Source organism: Coenobita brevimanus, chromosome 23 (assembly GCF_032717465.1).
Source record: "Coenobita brevimanus isolate Jiangsu-jjx chromosome 23, ASM3271746v2, whole genome shotgun sequence".
NCBI classification, from domain to species: Eukaryota; Metazoa; Arthropoda; class Malacostraca; order Decapoda; family Coenobitidae; genus Coenobita; species Coenobita brevimanus.
The window spans coordinates 4,663,703-4,677,500 of record NC_136976.1 but is presented as its reverse complement, the minus strand read 5'-3'; the positions used below and the strand labels follow the sequence as shown (position 1 = coordinate 4,677,500).

Sequence of the window (13,798 nt, the reverse complement as noted above, 5' to 3'; positions counted from 1 at the left end):
CTTAAGGCATTAATGAGTCCAGAACAGACAGCCTAAGGTAGACTTGAGTACTGCAGCCCTAACCAAAACAAGTTCCAACACTATCATAATTATCAACCTGACGTGCTAGAAAAATAAGAGTAAGAATGGAAGTGCATGTCTCTCACAGATACCATGGTAGTACTGTGTTGGTTGGCAGCAATTCGGCCAGTGATTGGCTACAGTCAGTAATGTGATTCTGGCCATGGCCCCAGACTGGTTAAAGTAAAAAATTTTATACATCTGTTATTAGTGATATCTAATGGAAATGTCATAGAAGAAAAGATGTCTGCATCAGTGAGATTTAACTGTAGAACATCCCAAAAATAACCATAATGATCTCATATTGAAATGAAAATAGCACCAGAACTCCTTCACCAATAGAGGTCTTGCTCAACTTTGAATAAAATCATCTAATAGAAGCTATCCATATATCTGTTGCCATACGCCATAATCCCATTGTAATAAAAAATATTTCTTTCTTAGTACAGGAGTTAATGTCCAGCACTCAGTCTCAAAATTCATTCACTAAATCCAGTCGCCATTATAACAGCTATTAGCTATATTGCTAAAAATCCAGGAGAGTTTCCATTCCAGTAATATACAGTAGTGCTGGATAAATTAATGGTTAATGTAAATGGGAGTACTCTACCAGTTCATTTTTGCAGTACTTGTTATTTTCATTATATTGGAAAGTATTTTTGTTATATAAGACAGTTGTTTTCTGTTCATTTTGTTTCCCTGATGTTTGTATGTAAGTTCATTATGCTCTACCAAAATATCATAGATCAGATATTCATTCTTAGATCTTTAGTGGAAAAGTTTCTAGAGAAGGGAAAGAAGTTGTATGCGGCTCTCATGGATTTGGAGAAAGCATATGACAGGATTGATAGACAAGGATTGTGGAAAGTACCGGCATTAAGTAGATAGGAAGTTGTTGAATGCTGTGAAGAGTATGTATGATGGTGCTAAGGCTGCAGTGCGTGTGGATGTTGAACTAAGTGAATTTTTCTCTTTGAAGGTTGGGATGAAACAGGGATGTGTCATGTCTCCATGGTTGTTCAATCTGAACATGGATGGGGTAATAAAAGAGGTGCAAGGTAGGGAAGTGGATGTTGGAGTGGCCCTGGTGAGAGAGGATAGTGTTTGGAAACTCCCTGTACTGTTGTTTTAGATGATACTATATTGTTGAGTGAAGATGAAGGGGAGCTGCAAGGCTTGGTGGATGAGTTTGGGAGAGTGTGTAAGAAACGGAATCTAAAGGTGAATGTGAGGAAGAGTAAAGTGATGGTCTTTGAGAGAGGTGAAGTCAGTGAATGTACAGCGAGGTTGGTTGGTGAGGATTTGGAAAATGTGAGTATGTTTAAGTACTTGGGTAGTGTGATGAGTAAGGATGGAGGTTTGGAGGGTGGAGTGCTTGAAAGGGTACAGCAGGGAAGAAGGGTTGCTGGATCTTTGAAAGCAGTGATAAGAAACAGGGAAATGAGCATGGAAGTGAAAAAGTTACTACATGACAGTATTGTGATACCAACTCTAACGTATGGAAGTGAAGCTTGGACGTTGTTGGAAGGACACAAGTCAAGAGTGAGAGCAGTGGAAATGAGTTATTTAAGAGGAGCCTGTGGAGTCACATGGAGAGACAGGCTGACGTATTAGGATGTGAAGGAGCGTTGTGGTGTGGATGTGGATGTGATAGGAAGCGTTATGAGGAACACACTGAGGTGGTTTGGCCATGTGGAGAGGATGGAGGGTGAGAGACTGACGAAGAGAGTGTATGTGAGTGAGGTGGATGGGGGGGAAGAGGGAGGGGGAGGCCGAGGATGAGATGGAGGGATGGGGTGGAGAGGTATATGAGAGAGGGGGGTGTGAGTTGGGAGCAGGGCTGTGAAATGGCGGGGGACAGGGCGACGTGGAGGCGATTTGTTTGTGGCCACCCCAAACGGGATTGAGGCGTCTGACAATAGATAGATAGATAGAGGGAGGTTAAGAGACTGGTGAAGGAGAGTAAGAAGAAAGTGGATGAAGAGTTTGGGAGGAATCTGAGTGTGAAATGGAGGGAGAGTAAGAAATTGTTTTGGAAGGAGGTAAAGAAAGCTAGGCAGTGTGAAAGAGGAAATAGTAGGGGAGTGAAAGATAGGAATAATAGATTGTTGGTGGAGAAGAGAGAGAAATTGAGGAGATGGAAGGAGCACTTTGAGGATTTGTTGAATGTAGAGAGTGAGAGCAGTGTGAGTATAAGTGGTTGGGGAATGGCTGGGAGAAGAAGAGATGAGAGGAGGGAGGAAGAGATCAGTAGGTCAGAAGTAGTGGAAGCGATGAAGAAGATTAAGCTGGGAAAGGCCCCAGGAATTGATGGAGTGTGTGGTGAAATGCTTAGGTATGGGGGTGAGATTGTTGTGGAGTGGATATGGAAGTTGTGTAGATTGGCTTGGGAAGAGGGAAGGGTTTCAGAGGACTGGAAATCAGGTATAATTGTTCCTCTGTACAAAGGAAAAGGGGAGAGAGAGGTATGTGGTAACCATAGGGGTATTTGCCTTTTTAGTGTGACTGGTAAAATATATGGTAGAATACTCATTGATAGGGTTAGGCATATGACAGAGGAGCTAGTTGGAGAAGAACAAGGGGGATTTAGGAAGAGAAAAGGGTGTGTAGATCAGATATTTGTTCTAAGATGTTTAGTGGAGAAGTATCTAGAGAAGGGAAGGAAAGTGTATGCTGCCTTCATGGACTTGGAGAAAGCTTATGACAGAATAGATAGGCAAGGTATGTGGAAGGTATTTAGAATATATGGAGTGGAAGGAAAATTGTTGAGTGCTGTGAAGAGTATGTACAAGGGAGCTAGGGCTACGGTGCGAGTGGATGGTGAGCTGAATGAGTTCTTTGATCTCAATGTGGGACTGAAACAGGGGTGTGTGATGTCTCCATGGCTGTTTAATATATATATGGATGGGGTTGTAAAGGAGGTGCAAGGTAGGGCAGTGGATGTGGGAGTGGCCCTAATGAATGAGGGTGAGATTTGGAAGCTTCCGGTGTTGCTGTTTGCTGATGATACAGTATTGTTGAGTGAAGATGAATGGGAGTTGCAAGGTTTGGTGAATGAATTTGGGACAGTGTGTAGGAGGAGGAAGCTGAAAGTTAATGTAAACAAAAGTAAAGTTATGATGTTTGAGAGGAATGAAGTCACAGAGTGTGCAGTGAGGTTGGATGGTGAGGATATGGAGAATGTGAGTGCATTCAAGTACTTGGGTAGTGTGATGAGTAAGGATGGAACTTTGGGGGATGAAGTACGTGAAAGGGTACAGCAGGGAAGAAAGGTTGTTGGTACACTGAAAGCAGTGATGAGAAATAGGGAGGTGAGTATGGAAGTTAAGAAGTCACTGCATGATGGTATTGTGATCCCTACCCTGACGTATGGAAGCGAGGCGTGGACCTTGCAAGAGGGGAACAAGTCAAGAGTGAGAGCAGTGGAAATGAGTTACTTGAGAGGAGCATGTGGAGTGACGTGGAGGGACAGGTTGACGAATGAAGAAGTGAAGGAACGTTGTGGGGTAGATGTGGATGTGGTTGAAAAGATTAGGAGAAATACACTGAGGTGGTTTGGACATGTGGAGGAATGAAAGACTGACTAAGAGGGTGTATGTAGGTGAGGTGGAGGGAGGGAGAGGGAGGGGTAGACCGAGGATGAGGTGGAGGGATGGAGTTGAGAGGTATATGAGGGAGGGGGGGGTGAGTTGGGGGGAGGGTAGTCAAATGGTGGGTGACAGAGTGACTTGGAGGCGTTTTGTCTGCGGCCACCCTTTGCGGGATTAGGGCGTCAGGCTATAGATAGATAGATAGATAGACTATTACCTCTGCTTTTTTCTTTTCTTTTTAAGGTGGGATGAGGTATTTTAGGTAAGGTCCTAAAAACGAGGGGGAAATTAGTACTGGTATGAAAATGAGGGAACCAGCAGCATCACACCCAGTGATATGGGCCACACAATCAGTAACACATCCTTCAGGCCCCTGGAATCTTGTCCCTACTCACGGGCATATTCATAGCCACATACTCATATTATTATATTTTTTCCCCTATAGGTGCCTTATACTTGCAGGAGCCAATGGTACTTTCACTATTACAAGATTTTTTTTTTTTTTTTTTTAATGAATAGACATCCATCCAGGCAACCACTGAGACATATGTTATTTCAAGATTTTTTTTTTTTCTGTTGTTTTTCTGTGTGGATGCTCTTCACATACACCAACCACAGAATGTATTGTTGTAGAGTTTGGGGGGTTGTTTTTCTTTGTGGATGTTCTTCATACACGCATGCCACTAATACACTTTTATTATTACGGTAAGCTAACAACTTTTTTTTTTTCTCTCTCACCCTTTTAGATGCTCTTCTCATATCTGCCACTCCTACATTTTAATCATTACAATACAGTATTACTATATAATATTTTTTCCTTACCGCATGTTCTTCTCCTGTACGTGCCACTGATATACTTTAATTTTTACAGAACCATCAGTCATGTGGGGAAGAGCACTGATTACAAGAAGCACTGTCATAACCCGTGTACTGCAGACATCAGCTCCCAGTCTCGCCGACTCCTCATTGTGTTTGCTTGTAGACTCAATTAAGTGCAAAATCAGTGGTTCCTCGAGGTCGTTATCATTCCTTTCATCTTTGAGTGGGAAGGGCGGCAGGAAAAATGTAAATTCTGGAAGGTTTTCATACCTTCCATTTTCCAGTGAGAGTAATGGTAAGAAAATAAGTGTAATCAGTGCCATACCGGTCCAAAAACCATATATGGAGAACATCAGAGGGTTTCAGACTTTATCCACCAAAGATTTGTCCCCTAGAATATATGTAAAAGAAGTTCAGTGCAGTAAGCCATACCAAGACAGCATTAGAAGGTTTCAGACTTTATCATTCAGAGATTCAGCATCAAGGACATGCTTAAAAGATGTTCACTGTAGCAAGCCATACATGGACAATATTCGAATGTTCCAGAGTTTATCTTTCAAAAATTCATCCTCAAGAATGGCAGAACAGAGAAAACAGACAGTAAATGTCATTGGAACCAGAAAATTTGCTTCATCGTCTTCTGTTTTGGGCAACACAAACAGACTGGCAAGAAAGCACATAAATGGTGTTATGTTGTCAAGTATAAGACATGCATCAAGGGACAGAGGAGGCTTCAGTAATGTCCACAGTAGAATATCATCACTGCAGATCAAGAAGAGAACTCAGAGGAAGAAGAAGCAAATTCAGGAAGATGCTGAAGCGGTAAGTTTGGAGCACTGTACTGTAAGATCTCATGATGTCATCTGTCTGTCATGTATTTATCTATCTATCTGTATCATCATCATCACTGGTATATTATCAGATTCCTTAATGCGTGAAGGGGTGGTTATGAACAAATCAACTCCACATCTCCAGCCCCCTGCCACCTGACAAGATTCTCTCCATTTCACACCACTCTCATTTTTCTTGACCTCATCCTTGATCCACCTTTCCATCTGCCTTACCCACATAAACCCCACAATCAATTTCTCACTTTCCGTTCACTCATTGCATCACAGTGACTACCAGAAAACCTTACTAAAGTCAAGAGTACTGTATCCCAAATATTGAAACACTATAATACTCCTCTAAATCATATTAACTGTGAAAAATGTATGTCCTGTTAAGCCTGTTCTCCAGTGTAGAAGGTTATCCAGTGCTTGATTAATTTTATGTAGCTTCCAGTAACCTAATGTAAAACTCCTTACAGTATTTACATAGCCTCTGTTTATTACATTTGGTTTAGTAAAACTGCAAATTTACTGACAGGTATACCTTTCATGGACCAAAAACTTACTGTCCAGAGTAATTTGGTCAATTTAGAATAGATTTTAGAGTGAAAATACAGTTCAGTACTGTAATGGGAATTTTATATATTTCCTGTAGCAGATGCCAATTTACATTGTTTTGGTTGAAAATTTGCCTCCTCCTCCTTCCCCTCAGTGAGATCCTGACTACACTCCTGAGTAGTAGATTAATAGATGGAGGGAGAGAATTTGTAATACTGTAGTTAGGCCTGATTTCTCATCAATCGAGGAGGCCCCCCAGCACCTCATCCTCACCAGTCTAATGTTTATGGTAGCTACATTCTTCTACAATCTTTATAGGAGCTACAATACAGTACTGTATGTGTATTTTAGGAAGGTACAGATAACATACTAGAGAATAATAAGCTGTAATAGCTAAGTAAAGCTGTTAAAGAAGAGGTGCTAGAAAGTCTCCACAGCCATAGAGAGCACAGTCAGTCCTCACTTGGAGTCAAAGATGTGGTCTGGCAAACTTGAAGCAACTTTAAGTAAGACCTGCTTCTTTCTATTGATACAGGAGTTAAAAACCACAAAAAAATAGTAATTTCTGACCTTAAAGCAACTGTATAATCAGTGACAAGCAGCTTTCAGTGAAGAATAGATGTTATCAGTAAAATATTACCAGTAGTCCTTTAATAACAAAACAACTCCAAGTAAAATTTTACACAAAGACTGATTGCACATATTGTTGCAGGCGGAGACAGTGGCTGGGTTCTCTCCAGTGGCACGACACAAATTTCTAACCTTTGACCCAGACTTTTCCATGCCTGAAGTTCAAGTTGTCAGACCACCACGTCGTGTAAGCTCACCTCTATTTTGTTTAATTCTAAAATCTGACACAGCTGTAGTTGTTGCACGTTATATTACAGTAGTTTTCTGTGATGTGCTCTGTTAACTTGATACTGCAGGCAGAAAAACAAATAACATAATTTTTGCTGCAATATTTTTTATTGGAGTTGTTATACAAAGCACAGTCCATTTGCTTCCCATCTTATGAACTTAATTGGTTGTGAGAGTTGGTTTGTAACCATAAATTTACTAGTTGAAATCACTAATAGTGAGGCCAAATACTGTTTGTGAATACAGGTAGATATAAAAATGTTATTGCTGTAGGCTACCAGTTGCATCATTTATACCATTGTTATCAAACTTATAAGTGCCAGTAGCCTACTGTTCTATATTGTACTGGTATATCCATCCATCCATCTGTCATCCAGTCCAGTATTCCCACATCAGGAATATTGGGGTGTGGGGCTAGGCCACTCGGTTTAGACGGTTTTAGTGAGAGTGACTGACTACTGGCTCCTGAATAGCAGTGCACCCTAAACACCCCTTTGGCCATAGACTCGCATGTGTTGCTGTAATACATTAGGCCACAAGGTATCTAAAAAAATTTGTCTGAGGGCAGTTAGACTAATTTACAGTACAACATTAATACTCAGCATAAAGGCCCACCCTTGATCTTGTTGTATTTGCCGGAGAACTATTCTGTAAAAGTGATAAGACCAAAGTGTGACAGGGGTTTCAGTTCAGTTGTTTGTAGATGTCACTAACAGAATAGCTCAATAAATTCTTTACAGAAAAAGTTTGTATCTCCAAAAGTCAGTACAGTAGCTGTAAAGGTTTAAATAGGTTAGCAACTGTAATAGTTTGTAGCTCTATTAAGGCCAAACAGTTAGTAAGACTAATTTGTTGCGTTCATTATGAAGAAAGGTTGCTGGTTCCTTGAAAGCAGTGATAAGATACAGGGAACTGTACATGGAAGTGAAAAAGGTACAACATGACAGTATTGTGATACCAATTCTAACTTATGGAAGTGAAGCATGGATGTTGTTGGAAGGACACAAGTCAAGAGTGAGAGCAGTGGAAATGAGTTATTTAAGAGGAGCCTGTGGAGTCACATGGAGAGACAGGCCAACAAATGAGGATATAAAGGAGCGTTGTGGTATGGATGTGGATGTGATAGGAAGTGTTAGGAGGAACACACTGTTGTGGGTTGGCCATGTGGAGAGGATGGAGGATGAGAGACTGACGAGGAAAGTGTATGTGAGTGAGGTGGAGGAGGGGAAAGGGAGGGGGAGGCCGAGGATGAAGTGGAGGGATGGAGTGGAGAGGTATATGAGAGAGGGGGATGTGAGTTGGGAGCAGGGCATTGAAATGGTGGGGGACAGGGCGACGTGGAGGCGATTTGTTTGTGGCCACCCTGTATGAGATTGAGGCGTCTGGCAATAGATACATAGATAGATTATGATTCCATAGTTAATTTTTGGGACCATATACAAGGACAGTAGAACAGAGATACCTGTACTGGGATGATGGTACACGTGTTAATAACCTGGTATGCCTTCAGGAGTGGCAGGTGACAGCATATGCAACAGCTGATGAGTACCATCTGGACAAACTGATGGCAGGCTTGTCACAGCAGGGCCTCTATACTCCCACGGCCATCATCTCAGGTACACTCCACAGAATAAATATTATTTTCCTGGTATTGCATTTTAAAACAGAAGGTGAAGTATTTGAATAAACAGCACAGTACATGTCATCACGTGTGCCAGCTGTCTTTATTCCATCATCCAATTCTTTATTGTCCCATGAGGAGCATGGGAACCTGGGGCTAGGCTACTCATCCCAGGGATTAGAAGAGAGTGACCAGTGACTCATCCCTGACTGGCATTATATGAGCAGTAAACCTCAACCCTAACTTGGATATAAACCCTTAAAGGCCACACTCAGGTAGAGTGCCTTAACCCACTAGACAACCAGGCATCCATTTGTTGGCTATATGGTTAGTACAGCCAGCACCCAGTGTATTAAATGGCTTTTTGGGTTACAGGACAACACAAATTAAATGTCACTACTTTTAAATTTTTTTTTTTTTTTTTTTTTTTTTTTTTTTTTTTTTTACTGTACCGGTACTGGTACTCATCATTTGTTTGTGTGTGTGTGCAAGCTGTCCATATTAACCCCTTCAGTCCAGCATTATAGTTTTTTATTTTGTTCTTGATATCTTCAGAAGATGGAAAAAGTTTCCACAAAACTTCGCTATGAAAAATGTCTCAGAAGCCGAGTATGTTTGTCTGGTGGTAACTATAATACAAAAAAGATGCATTTGGCTGAAGTAGTGTTGTGCTTTGGCAAGCAAAAAGATTACCAGAATCATTATTAGGGTCATAGTGGGAAATTTATCCAGTGATTGGAATAACAAAAGAACTGACTGATTCTTTTATAATATATGCTTTACAATATCCATGTCTGGTACCTGTAAGATTTGTAACACTTTATGCATCATGCTGTCGTTGAAAACTTACCAGTCCTGATTACAGTGAAAAAGATGTCACCAGACTGAAGGTGTTAAGTGAGAGCTGACACTGCATCATTGCTTTACCCCAGATGGAAGTACAGAAGACGTGCTCCATGCAGTGGCCTCGTATAAGTTAGAACCAGAGCACCGAGAGATTTATTTCTTCCGAGAGGGGACAGTGGTCTTCTGGAATATCGGGGAGTTGGAACGTGCCAATGTGTTACGCTTTCTGAAGACTTACCAAGAGGGGGCGTATAACGAGAGTGTGGTGCAGGAAGAGTGTGAGAGTCTGACCTACAAGTACAGTGATGTCCCGTAAGTGTACAGTAGTCTTGCTTTTTCTGCCTGTAAAACACCTTTGTTCCAGCCTTCCATTTTTCATGTGCTCTATTACTTTGATGGTTTTTTATGTTGGATGATTATAATAATAAAGAATAAAAAATATAGCTAAGGGGTGATTGGGATTGATTGCTCTATGTAATGCCAATCAGGGATGAGTGAGGTTGGTCACTCTCATCTTAAATGTCGGGACCAACTGCTTAGCCCCGGGCTCCTGCGCTCCTCATGGGGAAATGTAGAATTGGATGATGGATGGATGGATGGATTAATAATAATAGTAATGTAGTATTGTACTGCAGTAATAATAATAATAATAATAGAAATAATAATAATGATGATAAAATCGATTTTACATGATAAAATTACAAATAGTAACCTGACACTGTTTGGTTAGGGTCAAAACAAAACTGGTGCGAGACAAGATCACACTCAACCCAGAAGGCCAGACCAACCTGGAGAAATACACCTTCAGTAATGTACTGGCCATGTCTGTCAAACTGGGCATCTGGGAAGCCTCATTGGACACTTACATTGACAATATTGAGTATGTGTCAGAGGTAAGAATTATCAATATCTGTTCTGTTCTTTCAGTATGATAATGTCTCTCCAAGTGCAGAGAAGGGACCATTTTATTCAGTTTCACCAGGCTGGCTTCCTCAGGAATGACACACAGTGGTAACATCAAGTGACTTAAATAGTCCAGGCCTAGGTTCTTTGACACTATGAAACAGGGACAACAATTCTTATGAAACAATGTGACTGGGCTAGTCAGGCTTCACTGTAGTTAATAAGTATGCCAGTGGTTTGACCAGCATAAAAAGTCTCTTGTTTTGGTTAAACTTTATCAGTCTTTTGATATAAGCAGATTCAAGACACCTTCTTATACATATGTTGTTTTCATATCTAATGAACTTAGCATCCTCCCTGTTAATTTTGTGGTCAGTGTCCCACTTATGCTTAACAATTGCATTATTCATATTTACCGTCATGTCACTTTCTATTATGGTACTCTTCTTTCCTTTTCAAGTGGCTGTACATTAAGTGACAAGCCTAATGGCATGTAAGCCAGGAAACTATTTACAATGCTGGGTGAAAACCATATAACCAAAACATACATGTTCCTACATGTCAGCTAGCGGTTGGCAGAGGATTAGTGCCCCTCCCCATAAAATAACAAACTCAGAGACAAATGGCCACCCCTTTCGGGATTATGGCATCTGGCTATAGATAGATAGATAGAACCTCTTAATGTCATTTGTGTTCGCTTATTCATTTTCTACCCTCCGAGAGGTTTGTCTTATATATGATTATTCACAGTCTTTAGATGGCACATGATAAACCCCTGACATACACCCTCTCTGTCTGACTCCCCCACTACATAACCAACCCCCCAATTGTGGTAGAGGCAGTAATCACCACTTGCGTTCCAGTCTCAAACATGACGTGTGAAACACTTCTTCTGTTCACTTTCTCTGTGCATCACGTTCTGTGTTTAATATGTATGGCCTTTCTTCTTGCTCTGAGGGTGAAGTAGGATGAAGTAGGTCTGTGATAGTCTTATAAATGAAGTCATATTTTTCTTCCAAATACTCCTCCAAACATATCCCCAGTGCCCAAAGATAAAACCCTGTGAAGACACCTTGTTTAGTTCTCCTGTCCATTGCAGAATAAAAATGCGCAAAGTAATTTTTGTTGTGCAGGTTTCTAATAACTTTGAGCCTTAACGCATTCTTGTCCTTTTTAATTCATTCAGTCTAATAATATATTTTCATTTTGTTCATGTTGTTTCTGGACAGCTTTTCAAAATTTCAAGAGAGAGACTTTTCAAACTGGAGGGGTTAATTATAGATTTCACTGCTTCATTCACAACAAATTTCTCTCTTAAGATGAAAGAAATACCTGTAGTTTGGAGGTAGCAAGAATGAACCAAGAGAATACCAGTACATCATTGGCTTTAGGAGTAAAATATTTTGCCATTACATGTATGAATGTTTCTTTGCTGCAAGAGATTGTGTGTATTTTGCAGAAGGGAAAATAATATGAACTTCATTTGTATTTTGCATGAGTAGGGAAAATAATGTGTACTTTATTGTTCAATTCTGTGGCCATTCCAGGAGCTGAGCAAGACGGGGCATGTGGTGCTGAGTCAGGGTGAGGTGCTGCAGCGTCTGGGTCAGCTGTGTGCTCTGCGTCACCTCATCAACCTCAGCTCTGACCTCCTTGACGTTCCTGATTTCTACTGGGAACACGAACAGTTGGAGCAGCTCTACAAGAAGACCTCCGATTACCTCAGTGTTACCAAGCGCACCTCAGTAAGTCCTGCAGCCCTGCAATGGCCAAATCTTGTATTGCTAATTACTGGTAACTCTTTGAATCTGGGTGATGTTCTTTTTAGTTAATGCCCACCTTGCTAGGTGCTTCACTCCACTTAGGGTACACAGCACCACCAACTGTAAGTAGAGTCATGGAATGCTGCCTAGGACAAAGGCTAGTGACCCTTTCAGTCCAGTGTTTTTTTTTTTTTTCTCCTCCTTAAAAATGTTTTATTCAGAATGAGACAGGCCTCTCATACTGAAGAGGTTAATGAATGCTGCACCATACAGTATTAGCCTTTCCAGTTCAAAGTCATTTCTAAGCTGAATCAAAATATGTAGAAATAGCGAGAACAAAATATACACTATGCAGTAATTGGACTGAGGAGGTTGAATTATATGGACAACTGCAGACTAGCCTCAGGTCCCTACACCTCACAGGGATGCTTTGGTGGTGGATATTTTACAGTAGCGTTTATCATTATACAGAAAGGCCATAATATAAACAGCTTTTTAAAAAATAATTCCTTAGTAAATTACAGAACTATTGACCACTTAAAGTTTAATTAATACCATAAAGCTAAGATGCCACTTCCGTCAATTTTCAGCACCATAGGTATGAAAAAAGGATGATATTTTGGCAGACATATCACAAGGAGCTTCTGTAATAATATAAGTAACCATCCATGGTGGAAGTAAAGGATGTATTCCAGAGCTCATATTCTTGGCTGTGAAGGAAGCTCCCTAACATCTCTTCCCTAGCTATTTGTATTTGGATAGCTTATATATGGTCAGTATGGCGATATTGGAAGGATTCATGTAACACAGAGGAGGACAGTAAAGTGTAGTAAACAAAGTAAATCACCTAGGAAAGGATGTTAGGGAGCCTCCTCAGCTGACAAGAATATGGGCCTAGGTCACAACCTTTTACACATAATTGGCGCTGGAGAGGGACGTCTGTGTGTTGTGGCACCGATATAACTGGACGATAGATATGCCAAGCTGTACAAATGTCCTTTAACTTTCTGCCCCCATCCCCCCAAAAGGAGGGTAGTGGTCTGCAGGAGAGGACAGCTTTAGCCTGCAGTCCACTGGGTTAGCATTCAGATGAGCCTGGGTTTGCAGCTACAACTACTACATACCAGTACACATAATTACTTCTACAATTTGAGGGATACAGGCAAATAGCTTCATAGGTAAACGAGAAACTGTATTAGGCAGTTTTTCTTTACTAAAGTGTTGATGTAAAAAGGAGTGAGAGAGAGAGAAAGAGAGATTAGGCAGTTTGTCTTTACTAAGGTGTTGATGTAAAAAAGAAAGAGAGAGGGACGGAGAGAGAGAGGGAGGGAGGGAATGTCAGATGGGCCACTCATAACAAGGATTCAGTGTAATTTTTCCACAGGTGATGAATGTGAAGCTGAACCATTGTATAGAGTTGATGGAGCTGCTGAAGAGCCACCTCAATGAGCGCCACTCCTCCCGCCTTGAGTGGATCATCATTATCCTAATCTTGGTTGAGGTTGTCTTCGAGCTGCTGCACTTCCTTGAGCGGTTTCTTTGAGACTGATCACTCTCTGGGAGCTTCCTAATGTTTCAATTTTTTTTTTTTTAATTATCTGAGTGCAGTAAATCCTTGTTATAATTACTCTATTTTATATTTTTCTCTATAAATACTGTTGCCTTTCAAGTTACTAAGCCTTCAGGAGTTCAGGATATTAAAACAATACATTTGTGGGTAAGTGGAGTTTCCAAGTTGGTGATTATTGACTATCATTTAACATGCTCGGTCAGCCACATTTGTGTTCTTTTAACCCTTGGAGTGTGAGTAATAGTTCAGGCTGTGCCAAACAAACCTGCACTTCAATTTTTTTTACTCTAAGGGGCAAAAAGACTGATGTATCTTTTTTTTTTTTTTTTTTTTTTTTTTTTTTTTAAGTCCTCAGTGATCCTCTAATCTTCCACTGCATG

The 13,798-nt window shown here is 40.7% G+C and overlaps 1 protein-coding gene across 2 annotated transcripts in view; it reads left to right on the top strand.

Annotated features, from left to right (window-relative positions):
* The window catches only part of LOC145392835 (required for meiotic nuclear division protein 1 homolog), a 13,978-nt gene extending 472 nt beyond the window's left edge, over window positions 1-13,506 (top strand). The window contains exons 2-8 of one of the 2 annotated variants that reach the window (XM_080267122.1): window positions 4,522-5,291; window positions 6,570-6,674; window positions 8,226-8,331; window positions 9,269-9,494; window positions 9,913-10,075; window positions 11,633-11,830; window positions 13,233-13,506. In XM_080267122.1, coding sequence (XP_080123248.1) covers window positions 4,533-5,291; window positions 6,570-6,674; window positions 8,226-8,331; window positions 9,269-9,494; window positions 9,913-10,075; window positions 11,633-11,830; window positions 13,233-13,391 — 1,716 coding nt within the window. In that variant the 5' untranslated portion in view covers window positions 4,522-4,532 and the 3' untranslated portion in view covers window positions 13,392-13,506. The remainder of the gene's footprint in view (window positions 1-4,521; window positions 5,292-6,569; window positions 6,675-8,225; window positions 8,332-9,268; window positions 9,495-9,912; window positions 10,076-11,632; window positions 11,831-13,232) is intronic. The other variant, XM_080267121.1, reaches the window with a different exon arrangement.
* The last annotated feature ends 292 nt before the right edge of the window (window positions 13,507-13,798 follow it).